The sequence below is a fragment of the Aphelocoma coerulescens genome, chromosome 4 (genome assembly GCF_041296385.1).
Source record: "Aphelocoma coerulescens isolate FSJ_1873_10779 chromosome 4, UR_Acoe_1.0, whole genome shotgun sequence".
NCBI lineage: Eukaryota > Metazoa > Chordata > Aves > Passeriformes > Corvidae > Aphelocoma > Aphelocoma coerulescens.
The window spans coordinates 16,848,153-16,866,536 of record NC_091017.1 but is presented as its reverse complement, the minus strand read 5'-3'; the positions used below and the strand labels follow the sequence as shown (position 1 = coordinate 16,866,536).

At 40.3% G+C, this 18,384-nt stretch overlaps 1 protein-coding gene across 6 annotated transcripts in view; it reads right to left on the bottom strand.

The window, feature by feature from the left end:
• Positions 1–18,384, bottom strand: part of NR3C2 (nuclear receptor subfamily 3 group C member 2) — a 191,560-nt gene that overhangs the window by 26,453 nt on the left and 146,723 nt on the right. For 5 of the 6 annotated variants that reach the window (XM_069012828.1, XM_069012827.1, XM_069012826.1 and 2 more), the window contains 2 exons: positions 5,306–5,644; positions 4,755–4,899 (listed from right to left, as the gene is read on the bottom strand). In XM_069012828.1, the coding sequence (XP_068868929.1) occupies positions 4,755–4,899; positions 5,306–5,644 (484 nt within the window). Of the gene's footprint in view, positions 1–4,754; positions 4,900–5,305; positions 5,645–16,916; positions 17,452–18,384 lie in introns of those variants that run through there. The other variant, XM_069012829.1, reaches the window with a different exon arrangement.

Sequence of the window (18,384 nt, the reverse complement as noted above, 5' to 3'; positions counted from 1 at the left end):
TCCGTGTCTTGGCTCCTGCTGGGTTTCTGTTGGCAGTGCTGCACTTGTAAATGCTTTTTATTCCTTCCTGAGCCTCTGAAAGGTTGCCAGCCAATGTCCTGACTTAATGTATGGGTGGAAGCAGATACCTGGGATGTTGTCACCAGTAGCCGGCGGGACAGCAACTGCCTGAGCCCGTTAAAACCTGAGCAAGAAGAAGCATCCCTTGCCTTTCTCTGGAATTTAGGCATCTGACTTCTGCACTGCAAAGACATAAACTCCTACTTTTGAAAAGCTGGGCTCATCAGATTTCTTGTAGACATGAACTGGCACACACACCACCTCTTTTCAAAAACATTGAGGCCTTTTCCTTCAAAAGGGCAAAGCCGCGGGAAGAGTAATTTTAGCCACTAGTTCTATAACTAATTCATCCAATAAGGGAAAGACCAATGGAAATTGCAACTGACTTCCCTACATTCCAGAACTACATCTTAAAAATCCTCTTTAAGGCTGCTCCCTGTAGTAAAGAGTTCATTTTGCATAGCTTCAGCCAGAATCCCTGAAAATAAGCTGGCATTACAAACCATGGGCTACATCCCTTGCTTTGTTTTTGCATCCATTCCAGCCAGCACTGCTTGGTTTCCTGCTTTCAGTTGTGTATGTTTTTACTCATTTAATGCTCTGGACTTAAATTATCCATGCATGTGCCCGCCTCAGGTTGAATTAGATTAGAAAATTTTAGCTAAAGTCTTTGGTTAAATCCTAAAGAGAAATTTTCTCCCTCCCTTGAGTTAAATAAACAGTAGCCTTTTTTCTTTTTCTTGCAGGATTTCTGTTACTTTTGCAGTAGGAACCTGAAAAGTCTCAGAGCTTAGGGTTTGAATTAGGGACAGTCTTTTGCCATGTCTTAAGAAAATCTTTCCCACTAATATCTCTGTTCTCCCAAATCCCTAGATCCATTCAAGGTAAGACTTCCTCAATGACAACAAATGAAGAAAAACCTCCAAGAGTCTCTCACTATATAATCCTTACATCTCATCCAACCTGATCAAAGGAGTCACATGGGAAAAATATTACGGGATAGCATAACTTCAGGGTTTTGTTACGGATACAGTCTTCAAAGCATGTACCCAAAGGGCTTAAACTATGATTTCACAGACCACCTTAATTTTGGAATTTTGCAACTTCTTGAATTTGAGTTTGCACAGCCTAAAGAACATAACTACAACACCTTTTGAGTGTTATCCCATATGCAGCAGTCATTCTTTAAGAGTGTTTACCCTCAATAGGAATTATGTGGTGCCATGTGTAGGACGGTCTTCTGAAGATTTTACTGATAAAACCAAAGCTGCATCTACAGAATATTAGTTTTGATCACAACTACTATGTTACAAAAGAAATGGATTAAAAAGCTGCACATGCCATAACCTACACAAACACGACATAAAACACACTGGTCTATTTTATGCCTCTTTTCAGGCTGTTTTTTAGGCATTTCTGTCTGAGCAGCCATTTTCTTATTATTCAGTTAAAATCTTCGTGTTCAGTTAAGCCCAATTAAATCAATGGAATATATGCCTGAACCATAAAGACAAACAGTACACTTAATTAGATATGTAGTATGACTAAATGAAGGCAGACAAATATTTCCAGTCTTCCACAAGCCTAACAGGAAATCAAACCACATATGAGTAGGGAGGCATTCTGCACTGTACACAATCAAAGTTACATTTAACAGCTATTAACAACAGGGATCCTCATTTGTTGTTGGCCTTGTTTACAGGCCTTCAGAATAAGAAAGAAAACAAGATCATATATCATGGCCTGCCAGAAACATTACGACTTCCTTTTATTCACAGTAGTTAAGAGTAAGCGGAAAATTCATTTAACGTAAAACAAAGCCAACTAATTCCACTAATGCCAGCCTCTACTTTCACTCCTTTTTAACTGTTCATTGAAGAAAATGCTGAACCTTCTGGGGCACCAAGGGCCTGGTCAGGGACATTTCTTGTTTTTTCTTGCATAGAGACAGGAAATGACCTCTCCAGACATAATATGAAGAAATGCCAAGAATATCTTGGCCAGGTGATAACAGAAATATAACTCTCTCAAACCAGCAGAAGGAAAGGCATTGTAAAGCATCTTCCTTTCATTCTGCATCAATTAATAAATGTCCTAAAATGCCAAGGGCAGTAAAACACTCAGAAAGTTTCACCAAATAAACCTCGGGGAGGCCTAATAAACCACGTGGCACAGAAACAAAGGCCAGTGCTTAGAATTACGCAGCACATTTCCAAGTCCATGGTACTCAGAAAGTAAGGGTAAGACCAGCCTACAGCGATTTCAGAGCAAAGCTTCACAGCACTTCACAAACAGGAATACGTATTGTATTTTGTATTATGGGAATGGTTTCTACACTGAACTGTATTGACCATCTTGTACAAGTCTAGTAATCCAGCTCTGGCCTTACCTCAAAATTGGAAAAAGCACTGCATCTCTTAACTTAGAATCACAAAACTGTAGCTTGGGAGGGACCACTGGAGGTCTCAAGGCCAACCCCCTGTTCCCTGCAGAGTTAATTTCGAAGCTGGAACAGGCTGCTTGGGGCTTTGCCCAGTGAAGGCTTGGACACCTTCTGAGACAGAGACTCCAAGGTCTCTCTGGGCACCTGCCCGACTGTTTCACCATCTCGTTAGGAAATGTCTTCTCCTGCTGCCTGGGAGGCAGTGTGTTGTCCCAAACTTGCGATCACAAACTCTCATTCTTCCACTAAGCACCTCCATGAAGAGCCAGACTTCATCTTTTCTACAACTCATTAGGAAGCTGAAGGCTGCAATTTAATCCACACCATACCATCAGGTCCCTCGCTGTCCCAATCAGCCCTGACCACTTTGGCCAACCTCCATTGGCTCTTTGCAGTTTCTCAACAACTTCCCTTTGCCAGAGAGCCCTAATCTCTGACTGCAAATGCAGTCTCAACCACCATCCTGAATGGCAACGTGAGAAACTGGGAACAAATGCCTGCCACGATGCCCACTGAGTATGGAACACGAACAAAGTGAGAAATCCCTTCCTGTTCAAGAGGTGTGTCCAGTACTGTTTCAGAGTGAACACCAAACTCCTACTCTTTTACCTCCAAGGAACTTTCTTGTCCTGATTAGCTACTTCAAAAACCCCTGTCCCCCTCTCACATCTCCTGGCAAATTTTTTTTCTCTATTTAGAAACAATTGCCTTCTCTCTGCAATGAGTATATTGCCAAATACACAGGAGACCAAATCCACACAGGATAGTGCATAGAGCACTATCTCACATACAAATCTGCTTTGGGATGTTTTAATTTTGCACTTCTTTTTCCAACTGGATCCCTACCTCAACCTCAGTATAACTCTACAGGCACCTATCTTCAAGGCTTACAGCATAAAACTCACAATTGATCTCGAATTCTCGAAGTTGCTTCAAGCTGCAGTATAACAAGAGCAAGCAATACATGCACTTTTATTTGCAAGCAGGATTGATTTCTCTGTCCAATAAATTCTGACCCCCTGACTGACTTCCTTGAGATGAGGGAAAACTGCTTTTGTGTTTGAACTTTTAGTCTACATTCCCCCAGGAGAATTAAACTCTTCAAAGTTCACATTTTCACTTAGTTCTAGCTACAGTACCTTTTTTCTCCCTGTGACAATTCTCTAATGTCCAAGTCATAATGGAGGTATTTTCAACAAGGAAAATGGCTGACACTACATTTTCAGCCACATGCAGTAAATCATCAGTTCTCCCTCTTAAAAAAAACCAAAAAACCCAAACCAAACAATCCTTCTTTGATATTGCTCACTGCTCTGGGACCCATCTTATACTCATTAATTATTTAGGAATTCCTAAATCAAAGACAGACTATTAAGATGGACAGCAACAAAGCATCTTTTCCAAGAAAAAGATTTCAAAATGTATCAGGAGATTAAGTGGTGAGTTACTTTTTTGTTAATTTTTTTCCTGTTTTGCTTTTTTTCCTCAAGTGTACCCATATCCTATTGATTATGTCTCCTTTTTACCTCTAGAAAAAACCCCCAGTCTTCTGGGACAAGCAAATGATGCAAGCCCCTTTTGACTGCCTGCACATTCACTTAGATTTTTGACTTTACTGTCTTGTAATAAACACTAGGAGAATGGAACAGAAATTAAATTATAGTCATCAAAAGCAAAGCACTAAACACACACAAACATAAAATATGAAGGAACACACATACTCAGACGGAATGGTTGATCCTTCTTCTTGTCTGAATGCATCATAAAAGAAGTCATGTTTCATTACTGAAAAAACATTTTGGCTTCTTTCACGGTTGCAAAGAAGGGTAATTAAGACTGTCAAGAAAACACATTTGAACAGCTGTATATTGTTAACAAAAGCACCATTATATGACTGCTCTGAAAAACCCCAGTAATTTAAACATTCACATTTCCTAGAAGTTGGATATTTTTCCAAGCTCCAGTAGATACCAAAAAATGTTCTTTTCTATAAATCCTGGTTGTGTATCAGTCACATTTCAAACCAGTGGGATGGTCCTAGTTTGAGAACACATCCCCATACATAAGAAGTGGACGGCAGTAATCAAAGCTTTGGCAATTGAAAAGTGAGTCACTGAAAAAAATTAAATCTTCAGCTGCTTTTTAAGCCAGGATTAGCTGAAATTTTCTTAGACTGCAAGTATGCCTGAAAAACCAAATAGACAGCAATCCTTCCAGCCTGCACTGAAAAGGGCCATTAAGGAATACTTACTCATCGAAGATCAGGTCTGGAGCAAAATATAGGAACTGGCTGTTTGTATGTTTGTACGACCTCCAACTCAAGGCAAACGATGACAGACACATCCATGAATACTGAATTAAAGTAATTTGGTCCTCGAGAGGCAAGTTTCTAAATCCTAGAGATCAAACCAGAAAATACCCATGAACTACAAGGGCTGGTCAAACCATCACCAAACACATTGCTCACTACTTTTCTAGTATTCACAAACAAGAGCAACACTCCCACTTCGGAAAAAAATACAACTGTAATTTTTCCTTCCAGTGACAAAACGTGTTTTCTTCTTAAGAGGCTATTATTGAAAATTAAAGCTTTTTAAATATCAATCACAGACATAAGAAACAAACTTTACGTAAAATAAGAAAAAAACCCACAATCTTCTCTCGGAGGTTCATCTCACACCCCCCAATGGCAGGCTTTTTCAACAAAGTCCATTAATTCAAGATGGAATTTATCAAGCAAATAGCTCTTTGAGCTAAAAGAAACAGTGAAGTGACATCTCACCAGATGACTCACAGTCCTACCTGGAAGTATCTTTGCCCACTTTACCACCTGAATCATCTGCTTGCCGGCCAGGCGGTTTAAGGTGGAAAGCAGGTACTCCGCTGTGTCCGGCTTCGAGCTGTCGTATCCTGCGTACACGATCTCCGGTTCAATGCTTTCAAGGATCTTAACAGGAGAGGGAGTGAGTGCTGGTGAGATAGCAGACATGTGGGGGACAAGTGCAGTGTTGACAGAGGGCTCGGTCACAGGCGCGATGTACGTCGTCCCCTCCTCGGGGCTCTGCGGGGGTGGCTGCTGCCGCTGCTGGGGCTGCTCCTCGTGCATCCCTTTCAATTTCCCCAACTTTTTGGACTTCCGGGCTGGGAAGATGAACAGCATGAGAACCAAGTCAGTACAGAAAGCCAGCAAAACCCTGGGCTTTTTATAGGAAATGGAAGCAGAAGTATAATCTCAAAGTTCTTAAGCAAAAACAGGCACAGGACCCTAAATACATCACTGCCTGCAGCATCATCACACTAGGAAAAGGACAAAAAGACACCTCTAAGCTCATTTTCACTCCTTTACTGGATGTTTTTATACATGACAGAATGTCCAGTATCTGCCTCCATACAGACATGCAGAAAACATCCTAGTTACTGTGGTTGGTGCCGACTAAACATTTCAGAACTGCAATCACTTATCATCTACAAGACTGCAATTCATGTTCTCCATCACATTTGGTCATCAAAAGAAATCTGCACAATATTAGCAGACCCAGAGTCCTCCTAAGCTTTTGCCTCAACTTGAAATGTAGTCAATCCATTTTGAACAGCCCAAGCTAGTCAAGTCCCTTTTGCTTTCGATGCTTTGATACGTCCGTAACAGCTTTGCCCTCTTCTCTTGAGTAGTTCTGAACTAATGCTTAAATATTTATTCACTTAAAGAAAAGACTGTACCTCCTATAACACCTTTCTCACTGCTATCAACACGTCTCTGATGATTTGCCTTCCCTTTTCTTTTAATTTCCTTTTTTTTTTTTCTTTAATGCTACCCACCCTAGTTTTCTTTACTAAGTACTCTGAGAAGCCAGCAGTGCTATGAAGCTTCCACTCCTTGAAGAGAGGCCAGCCATTCCATATGGGTTGCATTCCCAACTTTACCATAGCATGAGGAAAGAATTAGAATTAAAAATGAAGACAATTCTGTTAAAAAACACACACACAAAGAACCAAACCAAAAGCCCATCACCACCCTTTTTGCAATAGGGAAACGTAACACCACCACCAACAAAATCTTTGAAGTCAGTGAATAATGGACTACATTTAAATGTTCGCAGCTCTTTCAGAGTAACTTCTCTCAAATATAGTCTTTCTTACCTATCTGGACACAGCTTAAACCCTTGTCTGAACTTTTATCTTCCTGTCTCTTGATTACTACAACATTCCTTTTACTGTCATCAGTAATACAAGCCTATCCCACTCCCACTTGGAACACTATTGCAAATAGTCCCTTCCTAGTCCATATCCTTTCCGAAGTTTACCTCAAGTTTTTTCCCATCATCAATTCCCCTCCCCTATCTATCCTTAAATATAACCCCTTTTCTGCAGTTCCAGAATCCTTTCTGGACAACCTCCACCTCATCCCTCCTCTTCTCCAAAATGTTCACTTCCACTCCAGCTCAGCATGCCATGTCACTGCCTCCTGGGAAGCTTTCAAAGCTTGCTCTATGAGCTTGTTCCTGCTCCTCTTATTTGCAGTGTGGAACACTCCTCACAGAGACCCACAGAACCGCCTCATTGCTCTTCTACAAACCAACATTTTAAGAAAACCCCCCTCAACAGCAGAGCTGCTGCTGGTGCCCTCAGACCATTTCTGGTGACAGCAGCCATTAATGTTTCACTGTTTCCTTGACATTGCGGCTGCCTGCCCAGAGCCAGCGGCTGGGAATGAGCGAGGCAGGATACAGACACCCAGGGTCCAGGACAACGCACACCCAAGTGCAACAATAGCCTGTTGTTTTCAACACTTCCTTGCTGAGACAGTACCTTGAACTCAGAGGTGATGGTTCAATGGAAAAAATTATTTATTAGGGTAAACATGAGGCACTGCTACAGAAAACAGTGATGTTACTACTCATGCACAAGATATGGAAGGTGCCCAAAGAGATGTTCCTTCACTATGGTGTTCAAAAGATGAGAAAAATTCACTGCTACTGCAGCATGTGCTGCATGGAACAGGGAGTCCAAAATCCCAGCATCAGTTTCTAAACATTTCCATCACACCATGAAGGATCTTTCTGGTGGATCTCAGCACCAACAACCCTCAGGTAACCTACAGAGAACTTCAGAGATTTTTGTTTAACTTTTATCACTTTTCCTTATGAGAGCTGGAGGAAATAAGGTGAAGGAAATTAATTTCATTGATTCACCTAAAGGACGTATGTCTGCTTTCGAGAATTCCTTATTTTCTCCATGCCTGCAGACATACAGACAAAGTGAGGCAAGTTGAATTTTTAAATAAAAGGATTGAATAAGCAAATAAAAATGTACTGCTCCTAATAAAGTTTGAAGTTCTTTTGTTCAGCTAACCACATCTACTTAAAAACTTCCTAATTATCAAAAGCATTAGCACAGGTTACATAGGAATAGCTGTCCATTTGAAGTTGTAAGGAAGAGGCGAGACAAGTATCTGTCAGCAAAGGTTTCATGGCAGCTTATTCTGTTTCAAGACACAGGAATTGTGAGAAGATCCTTCTAAAAGTCTGTTCAAATCCTATCTCTTACTTTTCTATTATGAAATTCTTAAAAAAACTCATTCAAACAATGAAGAATTTTTTTATCGTCCGGCACATCAAGTTACATGGATACAACACCCATTCTTCAAGATGTCATTTTCAACACCAGTACCCAAAAATCCATTTTACAAAGCAGCAGCTGATCATTTTGTTAAACAAGCATTTTCCTTACTCTTCAAAATAAAACAGAGAGAGTTACAGGCAAAGCAGACAACCCTGGTAAGTTCAATCCTCAAAATAAGTGAAAATGCAGTTGTTCCTCATTTGGTGCAGCTGCACCTACATGAGGGTGTCCTGGTGAAATCACTGTGAACACCAAATATAGTTTGCATTTATCTTAGAAAGGCAAAGCTGGACTTACAGATTTTTCAACAAAATAAATCCCAAAAGCAAAGCAACGATGAGCAAGCTCAGCTGAATGTCTGATGAGGAGTTAACAGAGCCACTGGACACTGAATACAGAGTTTAAAAATAAGCCTGAAGAGTGGATAGAGATTAGTGTCTGCTGCTATTATTCATTAAATTTATTAGGCATTGTTTTTTTTTCTGTTACCAAAACAGGACTAAAAATAAAGAACTCTACACATCTTTCATGTTTGCAGAGGCAAAAAAATGCATTCGCACCATAACTACACCAGAATAAAAAAAGTGTAGGTTTACCAACTCCATCAAGTATCTTGCAACACAGATAATTGATCACATACTTAAGTTTGTATGCTCTCTTATCCAAGAGTTTTTTATTAAAAGAAATGAGATTCTTCCATGTATAAAACTGGCATAAAAATGTGTTTTAGTTTCATTTTCTTCCATTATAATGCTTTTAAAATGAAACTGAGAAAAACATTACTGCTTGACAGTCATGTTTACAGTGAAGAAAACTGTATTTTTCATTTGGCTTCATGCCAGTGCTGTAGCTCAACTGGTTTGGTAACTCCCACAGAAACCAACAAGTAAAGATTAAATACAAACTCTGAGCAGTACATACTCCGAGCTGCTCTTTAAAAGCTCTCTCACTCCAATACCAACTACAAACTGACTAAGCCACCTCTGAATGGGAGAGTAAAAGCCATGCTCATCAGGATTACTCCCTGAAAATGCTCACAAAATCCCTGGCTCTCCGCACAGACCAAGGGATGGATGAAGCATGGAGCATTTCAAGTGACAAAGCTGAAGTCTGAAGCCTGTCTGGGGTTAGGACAAGAGTTTCATCCACATGGCTGTGCAGCAGTGCCTGCAGGACTTCCTGTCCCTCCTGTTCAGTGTGACTGCAGCCAGAATATCATATTATAATTCTCCTATTTTTATATCACCTTAGACAGAGTAGTAGGTGATGAAAAACAAACAATAGAGAAAGACACCACAGCGATACCCCGAGGTTAAAATCTCAAATATCCGTCATGACTTTTGTTGAGTATTTTAGGTGGTCTTTATGTTCCAATTAAAAAAAAAAATAATAAAAATAAGGTGAAGCATTTGACAAGTCACAAACTTGGATTTTCAAAAGGCACTTCCAGCAGCCATTCTCCGTAGCTATAACAGTAAAGTACAGTATAACACAGGAACAAAGAAGCCACAAGTCAGGTGCTCAGGTGGTTCCTTAGTATTGACCTTTCACATGGAAGTCTCCTGGCCCCAAGCTGTAACAGGGATCCTGCCATCCCAGAGTTTTTGTGCCATCTGTAAGATGCTGAATAGGTTTCTAGTCATCTGCAACTGGGAATGCTACTCTAGGTCCAATAACAGGACACTTATCCGGCTCTATTGTAAACTGGTTTTGGAATACGAATTAACACGAGCATCAGCTACAAATCTATGCCATTCCTCATTCTTAATGGTAAAGTTTGAGGGTTTAGGGTAGCTGTAAGATAGGTAAACTACCATACTCTCTTTTTTAAAATAGTAAACCTACACATGCTATTAAAGTTGGGTCTAGAGGGAGATAATACATGTAGATTTTATATATATTTATATATATATATATATATATATATAAAATATACTCCCTTTGTGCCCAGGGAATATGCACAGAATAGATTAAGCTATGGACTCCACACACCCAATCACCATTTTTCATAGGCTCAAAATTAATAATTTTCATTGTATTACTCTTAAAAAATGGGATCCAGAAATGTCAAAGAACAAAATGTTTTTAATAGCAGATAAACCCCCATAAATATTATTATTTAATTCAGCAGATTTCTAATAGAGGAGTATCTTGTTTATAGAATTGTACTAGTGTTCAAATTTAGCAAATGAACAATATAAAATGCTCTGCAGATTCATGCTTGCTTCCAGTACTCTGAAAGTAAAAAAGTAAGCTAAATCTGAAGTTTAGAAAATTAGCTATAGTTCTACGTAGGGTGAATTACAAGACTTGCAATGACAATCCCCTGGAATGTAAATTGTTTTTTTAAAGATGATATTCAAAGCTTGCCTTGATGTCCATCAGAAAAACATTTATTGTTTGTATACCTAAAGACACGATTTAGATGTATTAAGATCTTTATTTAATCACATATATAAAGCTCTGCCAGAGCAATGACCAAACTGATGCTGACCCTACAGATCTTTATTATATTGTATGCATATTTGAATCCATAGGGAATATCAAAAGCACATTATAAGAACCTATGCTACCTCCAGTATAAAGCAGAGAACATTAGTGGAGGGAGAGGGGAAACCAGAACGGACACAGCAGAGGAAACAGAAAGTGGTGGAAATTTAAAAAAGATCTAAAGAAGAAGAGAAAGCAGCAATTGGAGTAAATACACAAAACATAAAAGACAAAGGCGGGGGGGAGGATCACTATATGCACTTCAAACGAGGTATAATTTGGGATCATTCCTAAGTGTGTACTGTACCACGAGTGATCTAGGCAGCCTGAGGGTAGACAGTATGCTGCAAAACAAACCCACTGTGACCACCTCTAACCGTGCTGGCTCTGTACCCACGCCAGTGAGCACCTGCATTTCAAACACTTGGGCTCCTCCATTCAGGTCCATACTCCAGTGCCTGAGCTCTGCACCTGAGCTACAACCACCCCCTCCCTTCCCAACCTCCAAAGCCGCCAGCTTTCTCCCTTTCCCCAAATGCTTGGGGGTTTCCCTGCACACCCTGCCACTGCCCCCTGCCTCTGCTCTCCAAAAAACAACCTCCAGGACCTTGCTGCACCACAGTTACCAAAGGTGCCAATTCTCCCCTCGAGGCAGCTCTGACAGCCTTCGGGTAAGACTCTTCTCCGAGCCCTCACCCAGCACCCCCACCTTTGTACAGATAAATGCTCCATCAAAATGCCACTTTCCTCTCCTCTGAATCTTTTCATCATGTTTGCCTGGTGACTTTGCCTCACTTACTTCAATGAGCTGACATCTGTTCTCATTAGCTATTTTACTGCTACCACAAATCGTGTTTTCCCTTCCCCCAAATCTGTTGTATCTTGACATGAAAATTTTGAGCTATCTTGGTACAGACGTTTTTTCACTTAGTTGTCTAGCACAATGGGAATGAGATTTTGCTGAGAAATTTCTAGACAATAATACAGACTTCATATATACACACACACACACATATGCCTGGAAATGCATGGAATAAAGTGGAAAGCAGTAATGCAAACGAGATCTTACAGCATCATCCCATTTTCCCTAAAAAGTGCACTGAGGCACACTTCTTTCCTTCCAGAAACACAGACAGAACAACCAAGATAGGACCCTAAAGCTTCCATAAAACCTATTACCCACTTTGGGAAGCAAACCACTGATTTTCAGGTAGCTACACAAGAGGAAGAACCTCTAAATGTGACCCCAAGTGTTAGAATCATAGAATATCCTGAGCTGGAAGGGGCCCACAAGGATCCACGAGTCCAACTCCTGTTGTGCCATGTGTGAGAGGAAGGATCAGATACAAATCTGGCAGGCACATGGGCAAGCAGATGAGTCACTGCTTTAACTGGATAGACCAAGGGGAGGAAGCAAATGAAAAGCATCTACTGAAGCAGGGACAACTTGCACAGGGACTTAAAAGCAGAGCACAAAATTACTTTATCATGTAAGACACACTTCTAAGAGGACTTGACTCTTGCAAAGCAGAAGCCTTTCAAGGGTGATTTCTGCAGTGGCATTTGGGATATGCTGAAGAGACCCAGTAGTCTGTCTAAATATGCAAAGAAAGGAAGACTGCAGCTGGTGAGGAAGAAAACAAAGGTCCTGGCTTCACATGGCAAAATAAATTTTAAAATCTGTTTCTGACAGCTGTGACCCAGGGGAGAAGGTGATAGAAAATGCTATCACTTGCTGTTGAGCCTGAGGAATCAGTAGTCTAATTAACAAAGCGATGAAAATTTCCTAATTTCTTATCCTGCACTGGCAGAAGGAAGTTTTATCGGACAATACGCTCAAATCCAATGATTGAATTCAGTAGAATGAAATGGAAGGCATAACTGAAACAATGACATAGTTTGGCATACTGCTTACTAATTAATAAATAACACTTAAATCTGACAGGATTGGACAGCTTAAAGACAAGGAGTAAACGTGCATGAAGTCTGATCTATGGAAATGTCACATTTTATTTGCCTTTGGTCAGACCCTGCAAAGAGCCAGGACCATCCATAAGTGCAATTCTTATTCTTGGTTTACATTTAGATACTAAAAAGGGAAGTACAGCACAGATGGAAGAAAGAGCTTCTGATGTACATTTTAATACTAATTGTGTACAATTTTCATTATGTTCACCTAGATGTATTTCGGTTCTTTATTCTAGTTGGATTTAAACTCGTAATAAAACAGACAGCAACTAGGTAAATATTAATTTGGTTACTTATAGAACAACCTCAGAAGTGTTTGCATTTTGCTTTGTTTGGAGCAGACTCTAATATATGATGCAGTGCAATGCTGCTCGAGCACAGGCCTGTAAAGCACAGAAACAATATATCTAAAGTAGTTTATCCTATCACCTCAAGCAGGATCTACTGTACTTTGCCCAACTCAGTATGTTATTAATCTCCAATAAAGGGAATTCCACAATATCCCACATCTTCCTCCACACTCAGTGTTCTCCCAACATCTCCAATGTTGCATCATTTCTTTCTGCAGTAAAGTTGATTTCTCTTCACCATTCCCCCAGTGGCCATAAAGAACAACTAATCATTTCTGTCCTCTTTTACACCACTTTTTGAAAGACTGGTATCATGACCTCCTTAATATGTCTCTCTCTTCTACACTAACATGAAATGAGTTTCTATGACTCTTTGTTTCTTTTTTGGTTTCCTACACGTCTTCTTATCCTCGTTCTTCCTTAGACAGTCTCTAATCTGTATACACCTTTCTTCAGGCACATGACACGAAATTTCAGGAAGGAGGACTCAGTTTAGATCTTAAAGGAACCTTTCTAAATGTAAAGATCTGATATGAAAAAACAGAATAGGTTATCAGGGGGCACAGTAGATATGTTCATGCTGGACAAGTCCCAGAAGAGATGAGAGACATGTCCTTCACAAAGGTACCACAAGTACTGCAATCCCACCAACTGGCACAGGAACATACGTGACAATTTTGCAAGGCTGCCCCATCCCCACCACCCTGCCCAGAAGTGCTGAAACCAGACACAATCATCAGGCCCACACTTGCCAGCTCTGACAAGAAACAGAGTGATTCCTTGGCATCACATAAGACTTGCCTGTTTTTGCAACAATTTCACCTCACTGACTCTAACTTACAGTCATCACACAACTGTGCTCCTTTCTTCCCTGCAGTCCCTCAGCAGCTGCTCTCAGGTATCCCATTTTATCCCAAGAAACAGAGTGATTCCTTGGCATCACATAAGACTTGCCTGTTTTTGCAACAATTTCACCTCACTGACTCTAACTTACAGTCATCACACAACTGTGCTCCTTTCTTCCCTGCAGTCCCTCAGCAGCTGCTCTCAGGTATCCCATTTTTCCATGCCTCAACTTGCACTTCTCAACATCCCAGTCTGTACCAAAAATGCCATCATGTTGGTTTCCGACACTACAGCTGAAGATGCTTTTGAGTTCTGATCCAAATCTGTAGATTTACATATTTACTCTCTACTTTGTTATACATGTAATCTTTACAATTGCTACTAGACCCTCAACACGACCTTACTTCAGATGTCCTTTCAGTATAACGAGAAACCACTCAGGAAGAATACTATTTTGAGTAATTACATGCCCATTTAATGAGAAATCTTATAATATTTTAATGAAAACTCCACATTTTCTTCTGATTACAATTATGGCTCGAGATGCTGAGCAGTGAAATGCAAACAGCTGCAGGGAGGTGGCACCTCACACCAGTGCTTGCACACAGCAGTTGTCTCAGAAAACTTCAGGTGAAAGCCCAGATCAAATCTTGTGTAGTTTGACGTCTGACTCAATCGTGAAGCTCAGGTTACCCACCAGTCTAGCATGTGGGACAGTGATGAGCACAGCAATTAAGAAGGAAAGGCATTGGGGAGTTTTGGGGTAAGAGACAGAGGGAATTTATCCCTTTTTAAAGTTGAGTTTCAGGCTAAGCATTCATGAAGAGACAGCGGACAAAAGTGACAAAAGAAAGCTGAGATCCAAAGTGCATTTTACAGGAATATTTAGGTTGTCAGGGAAAATGTCTAACACATTTGCTTGTTTCTCAGCAATCCTCAAAGTGATAATTAAATGAAAAATAACAGTTTCATAGGGGTACTCCTCCCTGTGTGGGAACAACTTTCACCAAATGCCAATTAGTGGTTTCCTGTTAAAATCAAATCAAGCTGGTTTTGATAAAGCTTTTTAATGAGAAATGGCTAAAGTATGAAAATTTCCCCCCTCATATATTTAATATTAAATCCCAAAAATGACATAACACAATCTCACATCTAACATTTTTGGTATATAAAACTCTCTCTTGCACTTATTCATTAATTTCAAAAGAAATGTATTTACTAAATATTTAAATCATCCAATAAACAAAGCCTTAAAAAATAGGCTTACAAAAGTAAATTATAATGTTGATGAAAGCCAATCTTAATCAGTCCTTTTCAGATGCTCCCAAACCTCTTTTTTTACTGATTATTTATTCATTCTTCAAGCATATGGCAAATTCAGTAATTTTTGAGCTAAGAATTGTCTACTAAATGCATCAGTGGTTTTGATTATTCTATTTGACATCAAATAAAGACAAGCAGTAAAATGTCAACAACAAATGTGGGGAAGAGATCACCTACAACTCTCCAAGACACCTGTAGGAATGGAACACCAGGAGCTTGAACTGTGAGCACTGGTAATAATTTGATGAAAAAGGACGTTAAGGAAACTTTGGAGGACAGATTTTGACTGTACCAGACTGAAAACTCTTGGCTATGGTCACTGGTTTCTGCCTTATGCCAAGCAACAACATCCCTCCCGAGACACCCATTCCCATCCAGCCTTCTGCAAGCATTCCTCATCCAAGTCTTCTCTCCTTCTTTTATTTGGGTTAATACCCAGTGTTCCATGTCTGTTACATGATGTGCCCTTCATCCTGATCACAACACGATAAAACCCTGATAGACACTTACCATGTATAAAACTTCGTATTAAATTGGAGACACAGGTTCTCAACAAGCTTTCCAGAGTCCTTTAAAACCAAACTGCACCACAGCACCTCTCATTCTGTACCTTGAGTGCCCAGACTTCCACTCCATGCTAAAGAGAATTTCATTTTTGTTCTTGCTTGAACTAAGCTTAGTAAGTACTGCCCTTCCCTCTGTGGTATTTCTGGATATGTTATTACCACATTCCCACTTGATTTCTTTCCCCAAGGAACAAAAATTTTGAAATCCTTTGTCTACTCATCTGTATGACTTCCATAACCCCAGTTTTTATCAACTCAGTTTTCTCTCAAATGACTTTACTCCTAATACACTGAATGCTGCTGGTCGTCTAGAAATTATCTACCCCGCTTCCTGGAACAGCAACACTACCTGTGAAATACAAGCTGGCTGTTTATCTTCTGCAGTCATCTTGGCCATATTTTTCACCATCTAGTTCATAATTAGTCATTAAAAAGAGAAAAAAGAGTATAACCCTGTTAATGTCCTGCTTCAATAAATCACCCCTAACATTAGTGAAAACAGTCTGTATGCAATATCAACCATTTTTCTGGGGTAATGGCAAATCTCTAACATTACTCATATGTATGATCTGGGAAAGCTGATGGCAGAGAACCACAAAAGCACACAAATCACAGCCCCAGTGTGCAGGAAGATGTGTACTGGGTGGCTCAGAAACACCCCATCCAGTGCCTTCACCTTGCCTCCCCTCCCTATTTGTTAAACACCAGCTTCTTGCTGCTGTGTATTTCTAAGGCTTAAATGTGCTCAACATTCCCTACATAACCTGCTGAAAAATGTTCTTTCTACTAACATAGCCCCTCCAAGGGCTGCTTTTTGAGCCAGGTGCTTGCCACACCTCACACTTACTTTAGCAAAACACAGATACTGAAAATGGAAAGCCCTGCACTTGGGAATGGATGGGCGGAAAAAAACAGAAAATAAAATTGAAAAAAACCCCCACAATTCAGCATTGTGAGCCCACCCTGCTTTGGCCAAGGTTGTTGCAAGCGTCGCAAGTTAAATCTTCATGCCCTATTATTCAGGTGAAAACTCTCTGAAGTAACAGCTCAGTGAAAGCCAAAAGGACAAGTTCCTCCTGCTCCTACAGCTTCTCTCAGTAATGGGGAAGTGAGTAATGGAAACACATCATCACAGACCACAGGGGTAGGTTTCAAAAGGGTTCTGGTGACAACCAGCAGCTCTGGAAAAAGAGGAACAGGAGACACAGGCAGGTTTTCACAGCAAAGACTACACTTTTACTGTGAGGAAGAGTAAAAAGGATATGGACTTACAGCACTGTGGAAGGAAGCTGTAATAACATCACTGTGGAAGTGATAATTTGGTGATTCAGGAAAAAACAAAACATCACCAAGACCTGCACGTAACAACTTTCAGAAATGCTGAAAATCTTCCCCTCAGAAAACTGTGATCACCCATCTTGTGTTTTGAACCAAAGCAAGGCACCATGTATGGAACACAAACCTCTGGGGAAAGAGCAGCCTCTGAGCCTGCTCAGGGAGTGCTGTACAGCCAAAAGGAGGCAACACCCCCAGAGCCTACACACACAGCACCACTGCAGGACACGAGGCAGGCTGGGACACAAACTCCCAGCAGGATCCCAGGAGAGATGCAGCTCCTTTGCAAGGCTGGCAACCAAGGGTGCTGCACCTTGAATGGTACAATGGAGAGTCCAGCAAATAGAACAGGGAAGTCTGGAGTTCAGCAGCTCCATGCCAAAAGCCTGAAAGGCTGTTTCTGGAGGAAAGACAGGTGTTGCTGGCAGCTGGGCGCTTGCAGAAAGGAGAGCTGGAACCAGGAAAATGTGAAAAAACAAAGCATGAACCTGATTAGGAGTTTGATCAGGGACTGCTTGCTGCATGTGAGCTGTGGGCTCTTGGACCGCTGCAGTGCATCTTCTCCAGCTGCCTTCACACATGGAATAAGATCAGCAAAATTCCAAGTACAAGGACACACTTTCAATATTGCTTTTAATCAATGCCCGAGAGATTACTCTGGCATTACCAGTCCTCTTCAAAATTCTGCCTTTTTAACCATCATTCACAAATAATGTATTAATAGTTGTAGCATATGACTGTTCTCATAGTTATCTACAATTATTCAAGAATCACAAGGTTATTTAGGTTGGAAAAGACCTTTAAGATCATTGAGTCCAACCATTAATCCAACACTGCCAAGTCCACCACTAAACCATATCTCTAGGCACCAGATCTACATGTTTTCTGAAGGAAAACATCCTTCCAAGGATGGTGATTCCACCCCCTTCCTGGGCAGTCTGTTCCAACGCTTGACAGCCCTTTTGGTGGAGAAACTTTTCCTAACATCCAATCTAAACATTCCATTCATGAGGATGATACAAGTTGGAAAGTTAGAGGGTCACACCAAGAGCATGGCAAGAGCAGTACACATGGAGTAAGATGGACACAAAACCAGGAAAAGTTAATTGCTGAACAAATTGGTTCCTAAAACATCTTCAACAGCAGGTTTATAAGCAACAGGAAAACTAGCTATTATTTAATTATTATTTATTAATTACTTATTATTTATTACTTACTTATTAAATATTATTATTTATTACTTAAAGGTCTTTTCCAACCTGCTGATGCTTGTAAAAGTCTGTTGAAACAACTAACAAAAACCCAGCTGAATGTTCAAGTCAAAAAGTCATTGACTAGATTCCCTCAGTAGAAAATGCTACAGAATAAATGCAAATAAAAATGC